The 15,753-nt window shown below is 36.6% G+C and overlaps 1 protein-coding gene across 2 annotated transcripts in view; it reads left to right on the top strand.

The window, feature by feature from the left end:
- Window positions 1–15,753, top strand: part of CHD9 (chromodomain helicase DNA binding protein 9) — a 209,296-nt gene that overhangs the window by 57,721 nt on the left and 135,822 nt on the right. For both annotated transcript variants that reach the window (XM_008567795.1, XM_008567796.1), the window contains exon 2: window positions 3,384–5,001. In XM_008567795.1, the coding sequence (XP_008566017.1) occupies window positions 3,547–5,001 (1,455 nt within the window). In that variant the 5' untranslated portion in view covers window positions 3,384–3,546. The remainder of the gene's footprint in view (window positions 1–3,383; window positions 5,002–15,753) is intronic.

The raw sequence follows: 15,753 nt of genomic DNA on the forward strand, positions 1-15,753 counted from the left end.
GTCTTTTTACTTATCCATGTCCCCCTTCAGAGGACAGTTATTATTCATCATCCTGGTACCTAGAAGTTGTCTATCAACAACAAATGTTTATTGGATGAATAAATAACAAAATTGTTCTCTTAATGAAAATGACCACTTCTCATATTTTAGGTAAGCCTCAGGTTATATAAATTTAGAAAACACTTTCTGTTTTAGCTAATTTACTATATTGTTCAAAAATTCAAAGACTACATCAGTTCTTTCCTGTATAGAATATTACTACTCTAGTAGATCACAAATTTGTTTACAGAATAATCTTCTAAAAATTCTTTATTTTTAATGAATAAAACAAATGCCAGGGTACTTTTAGAAGTTCATGGAAAAATAGAATTAAAAGATAACACAAATCTTTCCATGAACTTTTTGAAGAACCCTCCTATATATAAGCCTATAGTAAATCAGTATAAATTCAGAATGTTTTACATTTATATTTTTAGTTCACTGTTATCACAATAAGAATAAATAGGAATGTAAGAACTAATGTTAGTTATATCATTTAGGTAATCTTTTAGCATTCATTTGGGCATTAGATTTTTGTAGTTCTGAGTTCTGAATTCTTGAAGTAATACATTCTGATGTTCAAGAAAGCACTTGAATCAGTTCTAAGATGCATATTTTTTTCACTTTTGATATATCTGAAATTGGAATGTGTCTCAGTCATTGTCGGGTAGCTGTCATGGAGTAGTTGTCATTGCCTGTGCGTACGTAAACTTAGTTTTAGCTATTTATATTGTCATCACTTCAGTTGAGCTATATGTATTGTTAGTACTATACATGTTTAATTGCTGTTCAAAATGTCTTTGGAAAGATTACACACTATTCATTTAAATACTGAGCAGAGAATTTGTTTAAGAAACATATATTTCCTGGACCAGCCCGTGGCTCACTCAGTAGAGTGCAGTGCCGATAACACCAAGGCCACGGGTTCGGATCCTATACAGGGATGGCCGGTTTGCTCACTGGCTGAGCGTGGTGCTGACAACACCAAGTCAAGGGTTAAGATCCCCTTACCGGTCATCTTTAAAAAAAATATATATATATATATATTTCCTAATATGAACCTCAAAAAATAGAAGTTCTGAAAAAGTGTCTTAGGCCTTTGTTAATTTTCAAATAAACTAATATGTAGAGGAGCCAGAACCTCCATTTGTGCTTCTAAGTAAAACAGTGGGGGCACGGGCCGGCCCGGTGGCGCACTGCTACAGTGCGCTCCCGCCGAGGGTTCGGATCCCACATACAGACCGGTTCCCGCTCACTGGCTGAGTGAGGTGCGGGAGCAACACCGAGGGTTGCGATCCCGTTCCGGTCCCGGTCCCGTACGGGCGCGACACAGAGGGTTGCGATCCGTTGCCGGTCACGAAAAAAGACAAAAAGGAAAAAAAAAAAAACAGTGGGGGCAGAACCATAAATTACCTTTGTTAGAAGTGTTTGGGGGCCGGCCCCGTGGCTCACTGGGGAGAGTGTGGCGCTGGTAGCATCAAGGCCACGGGTTCGGATCCTATATAGGGATGGCCGGTGCACCCACTGGCTGAGCGTGGTGCAGACAACACCGAGCCAAGGGTTACAATACCCTTACCAGTCAAAAAAAAAAAAGAAGTGTTTGGAATGATTCAATCCTGGAACAATAATGGCCAGCCATTTCATATTAGCAAATAACCTATTAGAGCCTTTCTACACATAAATAGTGCGTATGTATGTGTATGTATACATATCTACCTAAATACAAGTATAATCATTTTTCTCTTGAAACTATCATAAGATTTATTGCTTAACTCAAGCTATTGCTTATTTTCTCCTCAGCTTGATTCTGAAGCCAAACAGTTTAGTAAATGTAATAAGTAACATGTATATTCCAAATGATTTATTCCAAATGATTTAACAGGGTGGTACTAGGGACAGAATAATGAATATAACTACTAACAGGAAGGTGCTTGCTTTTGCTTCACAGATGTCTAAAATCAGTTGGTTGTCAGGAAGGCCAATCTTCTATGATAGATGAGCAATAGAACCATGGTAGCAATGTGTGGGAATCCCCAGAATATCCTCCAGCACATGTCTGCTGTCAGCTGATCAGATGGCTTAACTTTTATCTCATTCTAGGCCAGCTTATTATGACCTCATGCAATTGTTTTTGATTCATTTTCACATATACCCTATGAAGTAACAGATTTACCTGCTCAAGAGGTCTAGAGCAAAAGATCACAATGTGCCTACTAATCTGAGAAGGTCTGCTGTCAGCTGTCTTAACAAGAATTAATTTTGAAGTATAATACATATATATTTTGTACATTGGCTAGAGGTGCTGAGGAGTGAGGTCCATTTCATGGCATGGGAGAGAGTGTGGCATACTATTTCCAGGTTTTTGTTTTTTTTTTTGTCTTTTGTCTTTTTCCGTGTCCGGCAACGGATCGCAACCCTCAGTGTTGCCCCCGTACCGGACGATAACACAAATCTTTCCATGAACTTTTTGAAGAACCCAGGGTTTTGGTCAATGGATAATCATCTCCGAGTGACTTTTACAGACTCAGTGCTGACTTTAATACTCTGTTGGTGAAAACAAGAGTGGTCAGAGACCTAGCTCTTAAGGCTGAAAAGTTTACAGCACTGGGTTGCTTTACTTCAGGGTCTTTGCTGTCCTGATCAAAGGACATTTATCATTTTCCTTATGAGAATAGACTAAAGTACCGCAGGAGATAGGGGTATAAAAGTTTCTGCTAGTGGTGGTTCTGACTAGAGTTCTCATTTCATAGATAAAGGAAAATAGCCATCTGGGGTTCCTGGAGGCCTGAAGCATGTCACATCACCAGGACTTCTGGATGCTGAGGGGTTTAAAAAACAGTTTTTTTTTTTTTGTCTTTTGTCTTTTTCCGTGTCCGGCAACGGATCGCAACCCTCAGTGTTGCCCCCGTACCGGACCAGGGACCGGGAACGGGATTGCAAACCTCGGCGTTGCTCCCGCGCCTCGCTCAGCCAGTGAGCGGGAGCCGGTCCGTATGTGGGATCCGAACCCTCGGGCGGGAGCGCCACCGCGCTTCCCAAGCGGCGCACTACCCAGTGCGCCACCGGGCCGGCCCCTATTTCCAGGTTTACTTTACATTCTTTCATCAAAATGTTTGAACTTAAAATGAAGTAATGTGTGTTATTACTTCTAAATGAATATAATCATGTCCCCGGCAGGAGCTTTTTTTTCCTTGTAGGGAATATTAATGAACTATTTGCAATGAATTATTCTATAAAAAATACTGTAGATTGAGATTTTATGTTTTTAAATCATATATAAACTTTGTTTACGAAGTTTAATGAATCCTCATTATTAAATTAAAATCGTTTTCTTATTTTCCTAGGATTCTGACACTTCATGATGTCATTATCTAGAGCAATAATGAATATTGGCCTGTTTTGGATTGGTTGATGACCTTTGGAAATGATCCAATAACATCCACTACAGAGAAGCTAAATATACTCCATTTGGAGTGAACAGCCCAGACTGTTAACAGAATTTTCAAGATGACAGATCCAATGATGGACTTTTTTGATGATGCCAATCTTTTTGGTGAGACCTTAGAAGGTTTGTCAGATGATGCATTTGTACAACCAGGACCTGTTTCACTAGTCGATGAATTGAACTTGGGTGCAGAATTTGAACCTTTGCACATAGATTCACTGAACCATGTTCAGGGTACTCCAACACATCAGAAGATGACTGATTTTGAACAGTTAAATCAATTCGATTCAATGAAATTTCACCAGGTTAATCAGTCCTTTGGTAGCCCACCTGAACATGTCTTATCTCCACACTCTCAATTTAATTGTTCTCCGATCCACCCCCAAAACCAACCAAATGGTTTGTTTCCAGATGTAGCAGATGGCAGTCCAATGTGGGGCCATCAGACAGCTACTAGCATTTCAAATCAAAATGGATCTCCTTTTCATCAGCAAGGACATTCACATTCTATTCATCAAAATAAAAGCTTTGTGGCACACCATGACTTTGCCTTATTTCAGGCCAATGAACAGCAAACACAGTGCTCTTCACTACGCTCACAACAGAACAGAAATAATCTCAACCCAGGGCAAAATTCTCTTAGCCAGTCTAAAAATTTTATGGATATTAATGTTTCTGGTCCACACAGAGTCAGTGTTAACCAACCACCACAAATTACTAACGCATCTACTTCACAACAGTCTCTTTCGATGCAGCAGTTTTCTCAGACGTCAAATCCTTCAGCACATTTCCTTAAGTGTAGCAGTCATCAAGAAGGAAATTTTAATGGACCTTCTCCAAATATGACTTCTTGTTCTGTCAGTATTTCACAGCAGTTTTCTTCACATTATTCCTTTTCCAGTAATCATATATCACCAAACAGTCTCCTTCAGTCTTCTGCAGTTCTTGCACCTAATCATACAAATCAGACTTTATCTGATTTTACTGGAAGTAATTCCTTTTCACCTCATAGAGGAATCAAGCAAGAACACACTCAGCATATCCTAAACCCCAATGCATCATTGAATTCAAATAATTTCCAAATGTTGCATTCGTCACATCCTCAGGGTAATTATAGCAATTCAAAATTATCTCCTGTGCAAATGAACTTCCCAGATACTGTTGAGTCAGGAACTCAAATGGGCCATTTTAATGATCATGTAGAAACTAATGGCTTTTCACCTTTAGAAGAGAATTTACTTCATCAAGTGGAATCTCAAAGTGAGCCATTCACAGGACTTGACCCAGAAGACCTCCTTCAGGAGGGCCTCCTTCCCCAATTTGATGAGTCAACATTTGGACAAGATAATTCAAGTCACGTTTTAGATCATGACCTTGATCGGCAGTTTACTTCACATCTAACAAGGCCTTCTGATATGGCGCAGACTCAGTTGCAAAGTCAGGCTCGGAGTTGGCATTCCTCGTTTTCTAATCATCAGCATTTACATGACAGAAATCGCCTATGTTTACAGCGACAGGTATGTATCTCTTTGCTTTTATTTTGCTTATTTGGGGTAGGGTGGTCTTTTACTCATTTAGTTACTTCTTTATAAGGGTACCTCAAAAAGTTTGTGGAAAAATGGAATTAAAAGATAATGTGAATCTTTTCATGAACACTTTGAAGCCTTCTTGTATGAGAAATATTTCTCAAACTCAGTAATTCTATTAAGTGAATATGCATATTGAAAGTGATTCATTGATGTGCTCAGAGCAATAGACTAACTTCATATTTAGAAGACTGTAAGGTTTTAAAACCTCTTCTGTAACTCTCAATTATGATTACCTTAAAGTTTATTTTATCAAAAACTTAATAACCATAATTAGTAGGGAAAAAACAGACTGGAAAAATTTAATTGCAAATATGATGGATGTAGAGTTAATTCCTGTAAAAAGCTCCTATCAATTGATAAGCAAACTTTTAAAATCTCAGTTGATAACTAGATAAAGCAGATAAGGTGAAATTCACAAAAGAGGAAATTTAATTAGTAAACAAAAGCAGAACAATATGCAACTTTAATAATAAAAATTCAATTTGGAGCATGGTTTCATTTTTACCTATTAGGAAAAAATTTTTTTTAATGTTAATTCTGGCAAATTTATGGTGAAATTGGTACTTACATGACATTGGTAATTGATACAGATATTTTGGAAAGCCATTTTGTGGTATATTAAAAAGCATAAAAGTACTTTATTACAGTAACCCAAACATAGTAAAAGTAATATATCCAAAGATGTTTATCTTAAACTTATAAGGGACAACTGGAAACAGCATAGCTTATTATCATATTAATACTGGATGGACTATTATAGTCATTAAAAAGACTTTGAAGACTAACAATGAGAATGTTAATGATGTGGAGAAAAGCATAGTTCAAGATGAAGATCACAGTAAAATGTTAGGAGAGCAGGCTCTGGTACCAGCCTACCTTGGTTAGAATTTTGACTCCTGTTACTAGTTGTGTGACTGAGCTTGTTATAATGTCTTGTGTCTCTTTTTTTCTTATCTTTAAAATGAGAAATGGTAGTATCTATCTAATAGGGTTTTTGGATAGGATTAACAGAGTTATAACAAGTAAAAGAGCTTAGGACTGTGCCTAGTGGATAGTAAGTACTTAATAAATATTTTTATGATTATACCTTTTTTATAGCAGAATGAAGATATGCATTTAAAAAATACCTAAAACAACAGGTTGTTTAAGGGTAGTGCAATTACACTTTTCATTCCCTTTTCTATAATTTTTATGTTAATATATTACTTTTATAATAAAAAATACATTTTATGTAATGTTTTCTATTTTTTTTTAATCCTGTTGTTAGATTAAGGATTCATAAAACGCTTCAATACACTGGTTACCTGTGAGATTTTGCAGACAATGAAATATGCCATTCTGAAACTAAATATTTAGGGACCAGTTTTTCATTTCAAAGTTGTGAAGTATTTGAAAAAGATAAAATCTTTTTATCCATTGGGTTGATTTTAGTTATATTTCAAATAGTTTATGTATTTCTGCATATTTGAAAAAATATCTGGGTAGATGTAGAGATACTGAAAAGGCACTTATAAACCCTTCACTTCCCCTTCTTTTTGTGACATGTTGAGTATTGATGATTTTGCTCCCTCTACTGGAAGGAGGATCAAGCATGTTAGTCAGAAGGACCCTGGGGAAAATCTCCAGTGATCTTGCTCTCTGAGGCTGATGGTGATGGTGATGGTGGTAGAGTGTTCCTGTTAGGAAATGATGAAGAAAAAATCTTAGATTTTTATTGGGAGGTCTGTATGTTCACATTTTTAATGGTTATTTTTACACCTCCAGTAATTTGACTCACTTAAGTATGACTCTATTGGAACATATTAGATATTTGAAAATCATCTTAAACAGAAACATATCTAATTTTGTGCATGTTATTATAAAAAGAGAGGAAAACCTGTATAAAAACGAAAAAAAAAAAAGCAAAGGATTTGCTGTACTTTGCTTATCCATTGAACTCAGAGGATCCCAAGGTTTTTGCTCTCTTTTTTTTTTCATTAGTAACTTTTCCCATATCAAAAAAGCAACAAATGTATGCACAGTTTAAAAACTTGTCACTCCCCTGTGGAAAAGAGAGGAAAAACTGTGTAACTAATATTTAGATTGTCCCCTTGTATAATTAAAATTTTTATGAGGTACCATCCTCTATTTTTCAGAACTTGTTTAAATCTTTATGCGTTTGGCATAGTATTGCTTATAAGAAATCTCAGAATTCTTAGTTGTATGACTAAGCCAAAGTACAAATAGAAATTCTGTCTTTTAGTTGCTTTTTCAGTTGATGTGAACTAGTTTTTGGTTTTGACACACAAGGGTACTTCATAAAATTTGTGGAAAAGTAGAATTAAAAGAAAATATGAATTTTTCCAGGAACTTTTTCAAGACCCCCTCATATCTGTCAAATCTTCTAGATTAAAATGTTCTATTTTAACTGGGAAATGTGGAATATTAGCTAATTCTGAAATATGATCTTAATTATTATACTGTGTACTATATTGTAGAAGAGTTAAGGTCTATACTGCTTGCTAGGAATCAGAGTAACAAATTCCAGTTGATAACAGCAGCTTTAAAGCTATTGACCTCTAACATGCATTCTTAAGGGTAAGAGACAAACAGGAAGTAAATTCCAGCGGGGGGGGGGGGGGGGGGGGGGGGAACCCAGCAGTTAGTGAGAAATTTGTGGATTAGGCAGTATGTGAAGAATATGAGATTCAAGCCAAACTTCAAAGTAGTTGTAACAAAATTTTGTTGTATATAGTTTTACTGATGGAATTGAAAATAATGTGTTAGGACCTACACAGTCAACAAACTTTATTCCGACTATTATAACATAAATACAAAGCTGTCTTGGAATACTTTCCATTTGCGTGACCAGATTTCTCTAGTGGGATGAAATTATTTTATTTTATTTTATTTTTTATTATTTTATTTTTTTGGTTTATGTGGCTGGCTGGTTTGGGGATCCAAACCAAGAACAAAGCATTAGAAAAATCATGATTTTCTTGCTGTCACATAACTAGTCAGTAGGTTCCTTTTATAAGTTAAACTCTATAGTATTTAAGAATGATCAGAAATGAGAGCAATACCACACTACGATAAGACACATATTTAATGTGTTGTGTTATAAAATACAATTTTAATGGTTTTGCTCCAATTATTGTGTGTATAGCTGTTAATGTGTCTTAAGTTTTTTTTAACTACGTCTTTAGCGTTTTAAGAATGTACACTTATTGTATTTTGTCAAATGTAGGTATAAACTGTGTGTGTGTGTGTGTGTGTGTGTATGTATATATATATATATATGAATGACTGAATTTTGTATGTATATATATATATATATGAATGACTGAATTTTATGTAACAGCTGCATTTCACAAATGTTGTGTTTTTACTTCTTTTATTTATTCAGTATTTACTAATTATCTATCATGCGTAAGAAACTATGCTAGACACTGAGGTTGCAGAGATGAATAAGATAGGGTCCTTTGCTTTGGAAGAACTCAAATTAAAAATTGTCATACTTTCCTATTGACATATTATGATTTCAGAGATATTCTCTTCATTTCTGATTTGTTTTCAGTTTACAATGGTTTCTAGCACTTTCTCTTAGCCCTATAGCTAAATGATTGATAATGAGTAATTAACAATTTACCATCCTAATTAAAGAAGCTGTTCCTGTAAGTTTCTAGCTTAGCTCTTTGTTTCATGGCTTTTTGGCAATCTGTAATTATTTGATTCTTCTTATACATATTATGTATCTATTATAATATATATTATGTATACATGTACTGTACACCTGCTTAAGGTCCAGTTGCTTTTGTAAGTGTCTGAGCAAAGAAAGTGAGCCTTCTCTTTTGAGCTTCTAGTCTACTTTATTACAAATTATTGCATAATTCTTACAAAACTGTGCTGTAGGATTCAACTTTGAGAATTTTTTTATCAGAAAGGAATTACTAGTTAGTTAGAGATATGTTATAGTCCACAGTCATACTAACCTGAATGCACGCAACCTCCTCTGATCTTGGAAGTTAAGCAGAGTCAGGCCTGGTTAGTACTTGGATGGGAGATATATTATATTTTAAGATTGTATTGCTAGATGAATTCCCCAGGGCTTTTTCCCCTAAATACATCATATAAAAGAAAGATTTTTATAAGTAATTAAAAAAATGTTGAGAGTATAATTAAAGATGAAAATAGTAATAACATTTGCATAGGTATTTTATTTTATTTTTTATTTTTATTTTTTTTTCTTTTTTTTGTCTTTTTTCGTGACCGGCAACGGATCGCAACCCTCACTGTCGCGCCCGTACCGGACCGGGACCGGCAACGGGATCGTAACCCTTGGTGTTGCGCCCGCACCTCGCTCAGCCAGTGAGCAGCTGGTCTGTACTTGGGATCCGAACCCTCGGCGGGAGTGCCGCCGCGCTCCCAAGTGGCGCACTGTAGCAGTGTGCCACCGGGCCGGCCCTGCATAGGTATTTTAAAAAGTAGTTTTACTTACATTACTTGAGTTTTTAAATAATAGCTTGGGATGCATGTATATATACGAGTTGGTATTATTTCTTAGAATTTATAGATGAAGGTATTTGAGGAGTTGAGAGGGAAAGTGACCTGTTAAAATTGTGCAGCTACTAATGGTTTAACAGAAACTTGGCTCTAAATTAATTATGCATTCTACTGCACCAAACTGCCTTTCACTCATAGGAGCAGAAACCAAATGTTATTACTCCATTTCTGTTGCATATAACAAAATACGTGGGACCGGGTAATTTATAAGAAAACAAAATTTATTACTTACATTTTCAGAGGCTGGGAAGTCCAAAGTCCAGGGAACACATTTGGTGAAGGCCTTGGTAGTGATGTTGGTGACAGTAGGGCATCACATTGCAAAAATGGTGGAACAGAGAGTAACTTCCTCATTCACTCTCTTTTTAAAGCCCTCAGAACCACACCCATGACCACCATTTTTAAGCCATTCATTATGGCACGGTCCTAGAATCTAATCACCTCTTCAAGGTCCCACCTTTCAATTACACAATAGGATTTCTCACCCTCAACAGTTACAGTGGTGATTAAGCCTCAGTGAAGTTGGGGGCATCCAATCTACAGCATCAAACATTCATAGAACACCTGTTATTTATAGATCAGGTACTGTGCTAAGTACTAAAGCTGGAAATATAAAGAGGCTTTTAAGGCTAGGCCTGCAAATATGTATTTTTCTTATTTTACAAGAAAAGATAGCTCCAGGTCAGCTTAAGCAATTTTAGAAATGACAGTATTATGAATTTCTTCACACTATCTGTATTGAAAGTCTCATTTGTCCTAACTTTTTATTTTGCAAACATTTAAACTTATGGAAAAGTTGAAATAATAGAACAATGAACATCCATATATACTTCTCATAGATTCACCAATTGTTATTTTTTTGTTGCCACAATTGCTTTCTTTCTCTATTTTTATTTCTTATTTTTCTTTTGATGAACCATTTGAAAGTAAATTGCAGACATCATAGATGCATTACTCCTAAAATTTTTTTCATCCCCCACTAAAATGAGACCCCTAAATAGTTTAACATGACTCTCCTTAGAACAAGAACATTCTCCTACATGAATACAATACCTTTATCACAATAAATAAATTTAACATACAATAACATTATATGCTACACAGTCCAAATTTATATTTATATTTTTATTTTTTTTAATTTTATTTTATTTTACTTCTCAAAATACATTGTACTTGATTTTCATGCCCCTTTACCTGTTCCTCTCTACTCCCACCCCTCCCCCCCACATCATATCTGGGCACTTGGCTTAAATAGTTCAAGGAATTTTTGTGGTTATTCTGTCTTCCTCCCTCCACCCTTTGTTTGTTCCTGTGTTTATTTGTTTATTAATTTTTAGCTCCCACAGATAAGTGAGAACATGTGGTATTTCTCTTTCTGTGCCTGACTTGTTTCACTTAATATAATTTTCTCTAAGTCCATGCATGTTGTTGCAAATGTTAGTTTTTCGTTCTTTTTTATAGCAGAGTAGTATTCCATGGTGTAGATGTACCACAGTTTCCTTATCCACTCATCAGATGATGGACATTTGGGCTGGTTCCAGCTCTTGGCTGTTGTATATTGAGCTCCAGTAAACATTGGAGTACAGGTATGACTTCGGCATGATGATTTCCATTCCTCTGGGTATATTCCCAGCAGTGGGATCACTGGGTCATAAGGTAGATCTATCTGTAATTGTTTGAGGAACCCCCATATCATTTTCCATAAAGGCTGCACCATTTTGCAGCCCCACCAACAGTGGATGAGATTTCCTTTTTCTCCGCAACTTCTCCAGCACTTATCGTTCTCAGTCGTTTGGATGTTAGCTGTCCTAACTGGAGTGAGATAGTATCTCAGTGTCGTTTTGATTTGCATTTCCTGGATGTTGAGTGATATTGAGCACTTTTTCATGTATCTGTTGGCCATTTGTATATCTTCCTTTGAGAAATGTCTGTTCGGCTCCTTTGCCCATTTTTTAATTGGGTTATTTGTTTTGTTGTTGTAAAGTTGTTTGAGTTCTTTGTATATTCTGGATATTAATCCTTTGTCAGATGTATATTTTGAAAATATTTTCTCCCACTCTATTGGTTGTTTTTTTACTCTGTTGATTGCTTCTTTTGCTGTGCAGAAGCTTTTTAGTTTGATATAATTCCATTTTTTAATTTTTCCTTTGGTTGCCCATGCTTTTGGGGTCGTATTCATGAAGTCTGTGCCCAGTCCCGCTTCCTGGAGTGTTTCTCCTATGTTTTCTTTAAGGAGTTTTATTGCTTCAGGATGTATATTTAATTCTTTTTTTTTTTTTTTTTTTTTTTAAAAAGATGACCGGTAAGGGGATCTCAACCCTTGACTGGGTGTTGTCAGCACCACACTCAGCCAGTGAGCAACCGGCCATCCCTATGTGGGATCCGAACCCGTGGCCTTGGTGTTATCAGCACCGCACTCTCCCGAGTGAGCCCCGGGCCAGCCCCATATATTTAATTCTTTAATCCATTTTGAGTTGATTTTGGAATATGGTGACAGATACAGATCTAGTTTCATTCTCTTACATATGATTATCCAGTTTTCCCAGCACCATTTGTTGAAAAGGCAGTCTCTTCCCCAGTATGTAGACTTGCTGACTTTGTCAAAGATCAGATGGCTGTAGGCATATGTTAATTTCTGGGTTCTCTATTCTATTCCATTGTTCTGTGTGTGTGTTTTTATGCCAGTACCATGCTGTTTTGGTTATTATGGCTTTGTGATATAGTTTAAAGTCAGGTAGTGTTATGCCACCAGCTTTATTTTTTTGCTCAGGATTGCTTTGGCTATGCATGATCTTTTGTTGTTCCATATTTTTTTTTTTTTCCTTTTTGTCTTTTTTCGTGACCGGCAACGGATCGCAACCCTCAGTGTCGCGCCCGTACCGGACCCGGACCGGCAACGGGATCGCAACCCTCAGTGTTGCACCCGGTGTTGCACCCGCACCTCGCTCAGCCAGTGAGCGGCCGGTCTGTATGTGGGATCCGAACCCTCGGCGGGAGCGCCGTCGCACTCCCAAGTGGCGCACTGTAGCAGTGCGCCACCGGGCCGGCCCTTTTGTTGTTCCATATTAATGTCTGCATAGCTTTTTCCATCTCAGAGAAAAATGTCATTGGAATTTTTATGGGGATTGCGTTGAATTTGTAGGTCACTTTGGGTAATATGGACATTTTCACAATGTTAATTCTTCCAATCCAAGAGCATGGGATATCTTTCCATCTTCTTCTGTCCTATTTAATTTCTCCCAACAGTGGTTTGTAGTTCTCTTCCTAGAGATTTTTCACATCCTTGGTCAGCTTTATAACTAAATATTTTATTTTTTTGGTGGCTACTGTAAATGGGCTAGCTTTCTTGATTTCTTTTTCTGCATGTTCACTGGTGGAGTATAGAAATGCTACTGATTTTTGTGTGTTGATTTTGTACGTTGTGACTTTGCTGAAATCGTTTATCAATTCTAGGAATTTTTTTATAGAAGCTTTAGGCTGTTCAATATATAGAATCATATCATCTGCAAAAAGGAACAGCTTGACTTCATCCTTTCCAATCTGGATGCCCTTTATTTCCTTCTCTTCTCGGATTGCTCTGGCTAGTACTTCCAACACTATGTTGAATAGGAGTGGTGAGAGTGGACATCCTTGTCTAGTTCCTGTTTTTAAGGGAAAAGCTTCCAGCTTTTTCCCGTTAAGGATGATATTGGCAGTGGGCTTATCATATAAGGCTTTAATTATGTTGAGATACTTTCCATCTATGCCTAACTTGTAGAGAGTCTTTATCAAGAAAGGATGTTGAATTTTGTCAGATGCGTTTTCAGCATCAATAGAGATGATCGTGTGGTTTTTGTCTTTGCTTCTATTAATGTGGTGTATCACATTTATTGATTTGCGTATGTTGAACCAACCTTGCATCCCTGGGATGAATCCCACTTGATCATGGTGTATAATTTTCTGTATGTGTTGCTGTATTCTGTTAGCTAGTATTTTATTGAGGATTTTTGCTTCTATATTCATCAAGGATATTGGCCTGTAGTTTTCTATTTTGGATGCATCTTTTTCTGGTTTTGGAATCATGGTGATATTTGCCTCATAGAATGAGTTTGGGAGAATGGCCTCTGTTTCAGTCTTTTGGAACAGTTTGTAGAGAATTGGTATCAGTTCCTCTTTGAAGATTTGGTAGAACTCTGCAGTGAACCCATCTGGTCCTGGGCTTTTCTTTGTTGGGGCCTTCTGATAACAGCTTCAATCTTTTTTATTGTCATTGGTCTGTTAAAATTTTCTATATCTTCTAGCCTCAGTTTTGGTAGCTTGTATGCATCCAGAAATTTATCCATTTCCTCCAGATTTTCAAATTTGTTGACATATAGTTGTGTGTAGTAGTCTCTAATGATTTCTTGTATTTCTGAGGTGTCATTTGTAATTTCACCTTTTTTATTTCTAATTTTTGTTATTTGGGTCCTCTCTCTTTTCTTAGTCTTGCTAAAGTTTGTCAATTTTATTAATCTTTTCAAAGAACCAACTTTTTGTTTCATTGATCTTTTGTATATTTTGTGTGTTTCTATTTCATTTAGTTCTGCTCTGATCTTAATTATTTCTTTTTGTCTACTAACTTTAGGTTTGGATTGTTGTTTTTCTAGATCTTTAAGGTGAAGTGTTAGGTTATTTATTTGCCATCATTCCATTCTTCTGCATTAAGCATTTAAGGCAATAAATTTCCCCCTTAAAACTGCTTTTGTGGGCCGGCCCGGTGGCGCACTGCTACAGTGCGCCGCTTGGGAAGCGCGGCGGCGCTCCCGCCGAGGGTTCGGATCCCATGTGCAGACCGGCGGCTCACTGGCTGAGCGAGGAGCGGGGGCAACGCCGAGGGTTGCGATCCCGTTGCCGGTCCCGGTCCGGTACGGGCGCGACACTGAGGGTTGCGATCTGTTGCCGGTCACGAAAAACGACAAAAAAAAAACAAACTGCTTTTGCAGTATCCCACAAGTTTTGGTATGATGTGTCATTGTTTTCATTAGTTTCAAGAAATTTTTTGATTTCCTGTTTAATTTCTTCTTGGACTCACATGTCATTAAGTAGAATGTTATTTAATTTCCATGAGTTTGTATAGTTTTCAGAGTTTCATTTATTATTGATTTCTAATTTTAATCCATTGTGATCAGAAAAAATACATGGAATCATTCCAGTTTTTTTGAATTTGTTAAGACTTGCTTTGTGACCAAAAATGTGGTTTATCCTGGAGAATGTTCCATGTGCCTATGAGGAGAATGAATATTCTGAGGTTGGGTGGAATGTTCTGTAGATATCTGCCAAATCCAATTGGTCTAAAGTATTGTTTAGATCTTGTGTTTCTCTGTTCGTTTTTTGCCTAGATGATCTGTCCAATGATAAGAGTGGGGTGTTCAGGTCCCCCAGTATTATGATGTTAGTGTCTATTTCCTTCTTTAGATCTAATAGTGTTTGCTTTGTAAATCTGGCTGCTCTGACGTTAGGTACATATATATTTATGATTGTTATGTTTTCTTGATGGATAGATCCTTTTATCGTTATATATTGGCCATCTTTACCTCTTTTAATGGTTTTTGCTTTAGAGTCTATTTTATCTGATGTAAGAATAGCTACTCCAGCTCGTTTTTCATTTCTACATGCATGATATATCTTTTTCCATCCTTTCACTCTTAGTCTATGTGTGTCTTTACAGGTCAAGTGAGTCTCTTGTAGACAGCATGTTGTTGGGTCCATCTTTTTAATCCAGTCAGTCAGTCTCTGTCTTTTGAATGGGGAATTTAGTCCCTTTACATTCAGAGTTATTATTGAAAGATGTTGATTTACTCCTAGCATTATACTGATATTTGTTTAGATGTCTTAAGTATCTTTTGTTCCTTCTTTCAAATTTTCTGTTTGTCTTCTGTATTTGTTGGTTTCTTGGGGTGATAGATAAACTATTTTTTCTCTCTTTTGTTAGCATTATTGTTTTGCTGGTAGGTATTGTTCTTTCTTGTGTATTTCACGTTTGTCATTCTTGTCAACCCTGGTCCCTCTCCCTATGGGGATATAAAAAGCAGGCAACGTTTAACATTTCATTGAGAATTTCTTTTTTTTTTTTTTTTTTCTTTTTGTCTTTTTTCGTGACCGGCAACAGATCGCAACCCT

Source organism: Galeopterus variegatus, unplaced genomic scaffold (genome assembly GCF_000696425.1).
Source record: "Galeopterus variegatus unplaced genomic scaffold, G_variegatus-3.0.2 Scaffold345, whole genome shotgun sequence".
Lineage (NCBI taxonomy): Eukaryota > Metazoa > Chordata > Mammalia > Dermoptera > Cynocephalidae > Galeopterus > Galeopterus variegatus.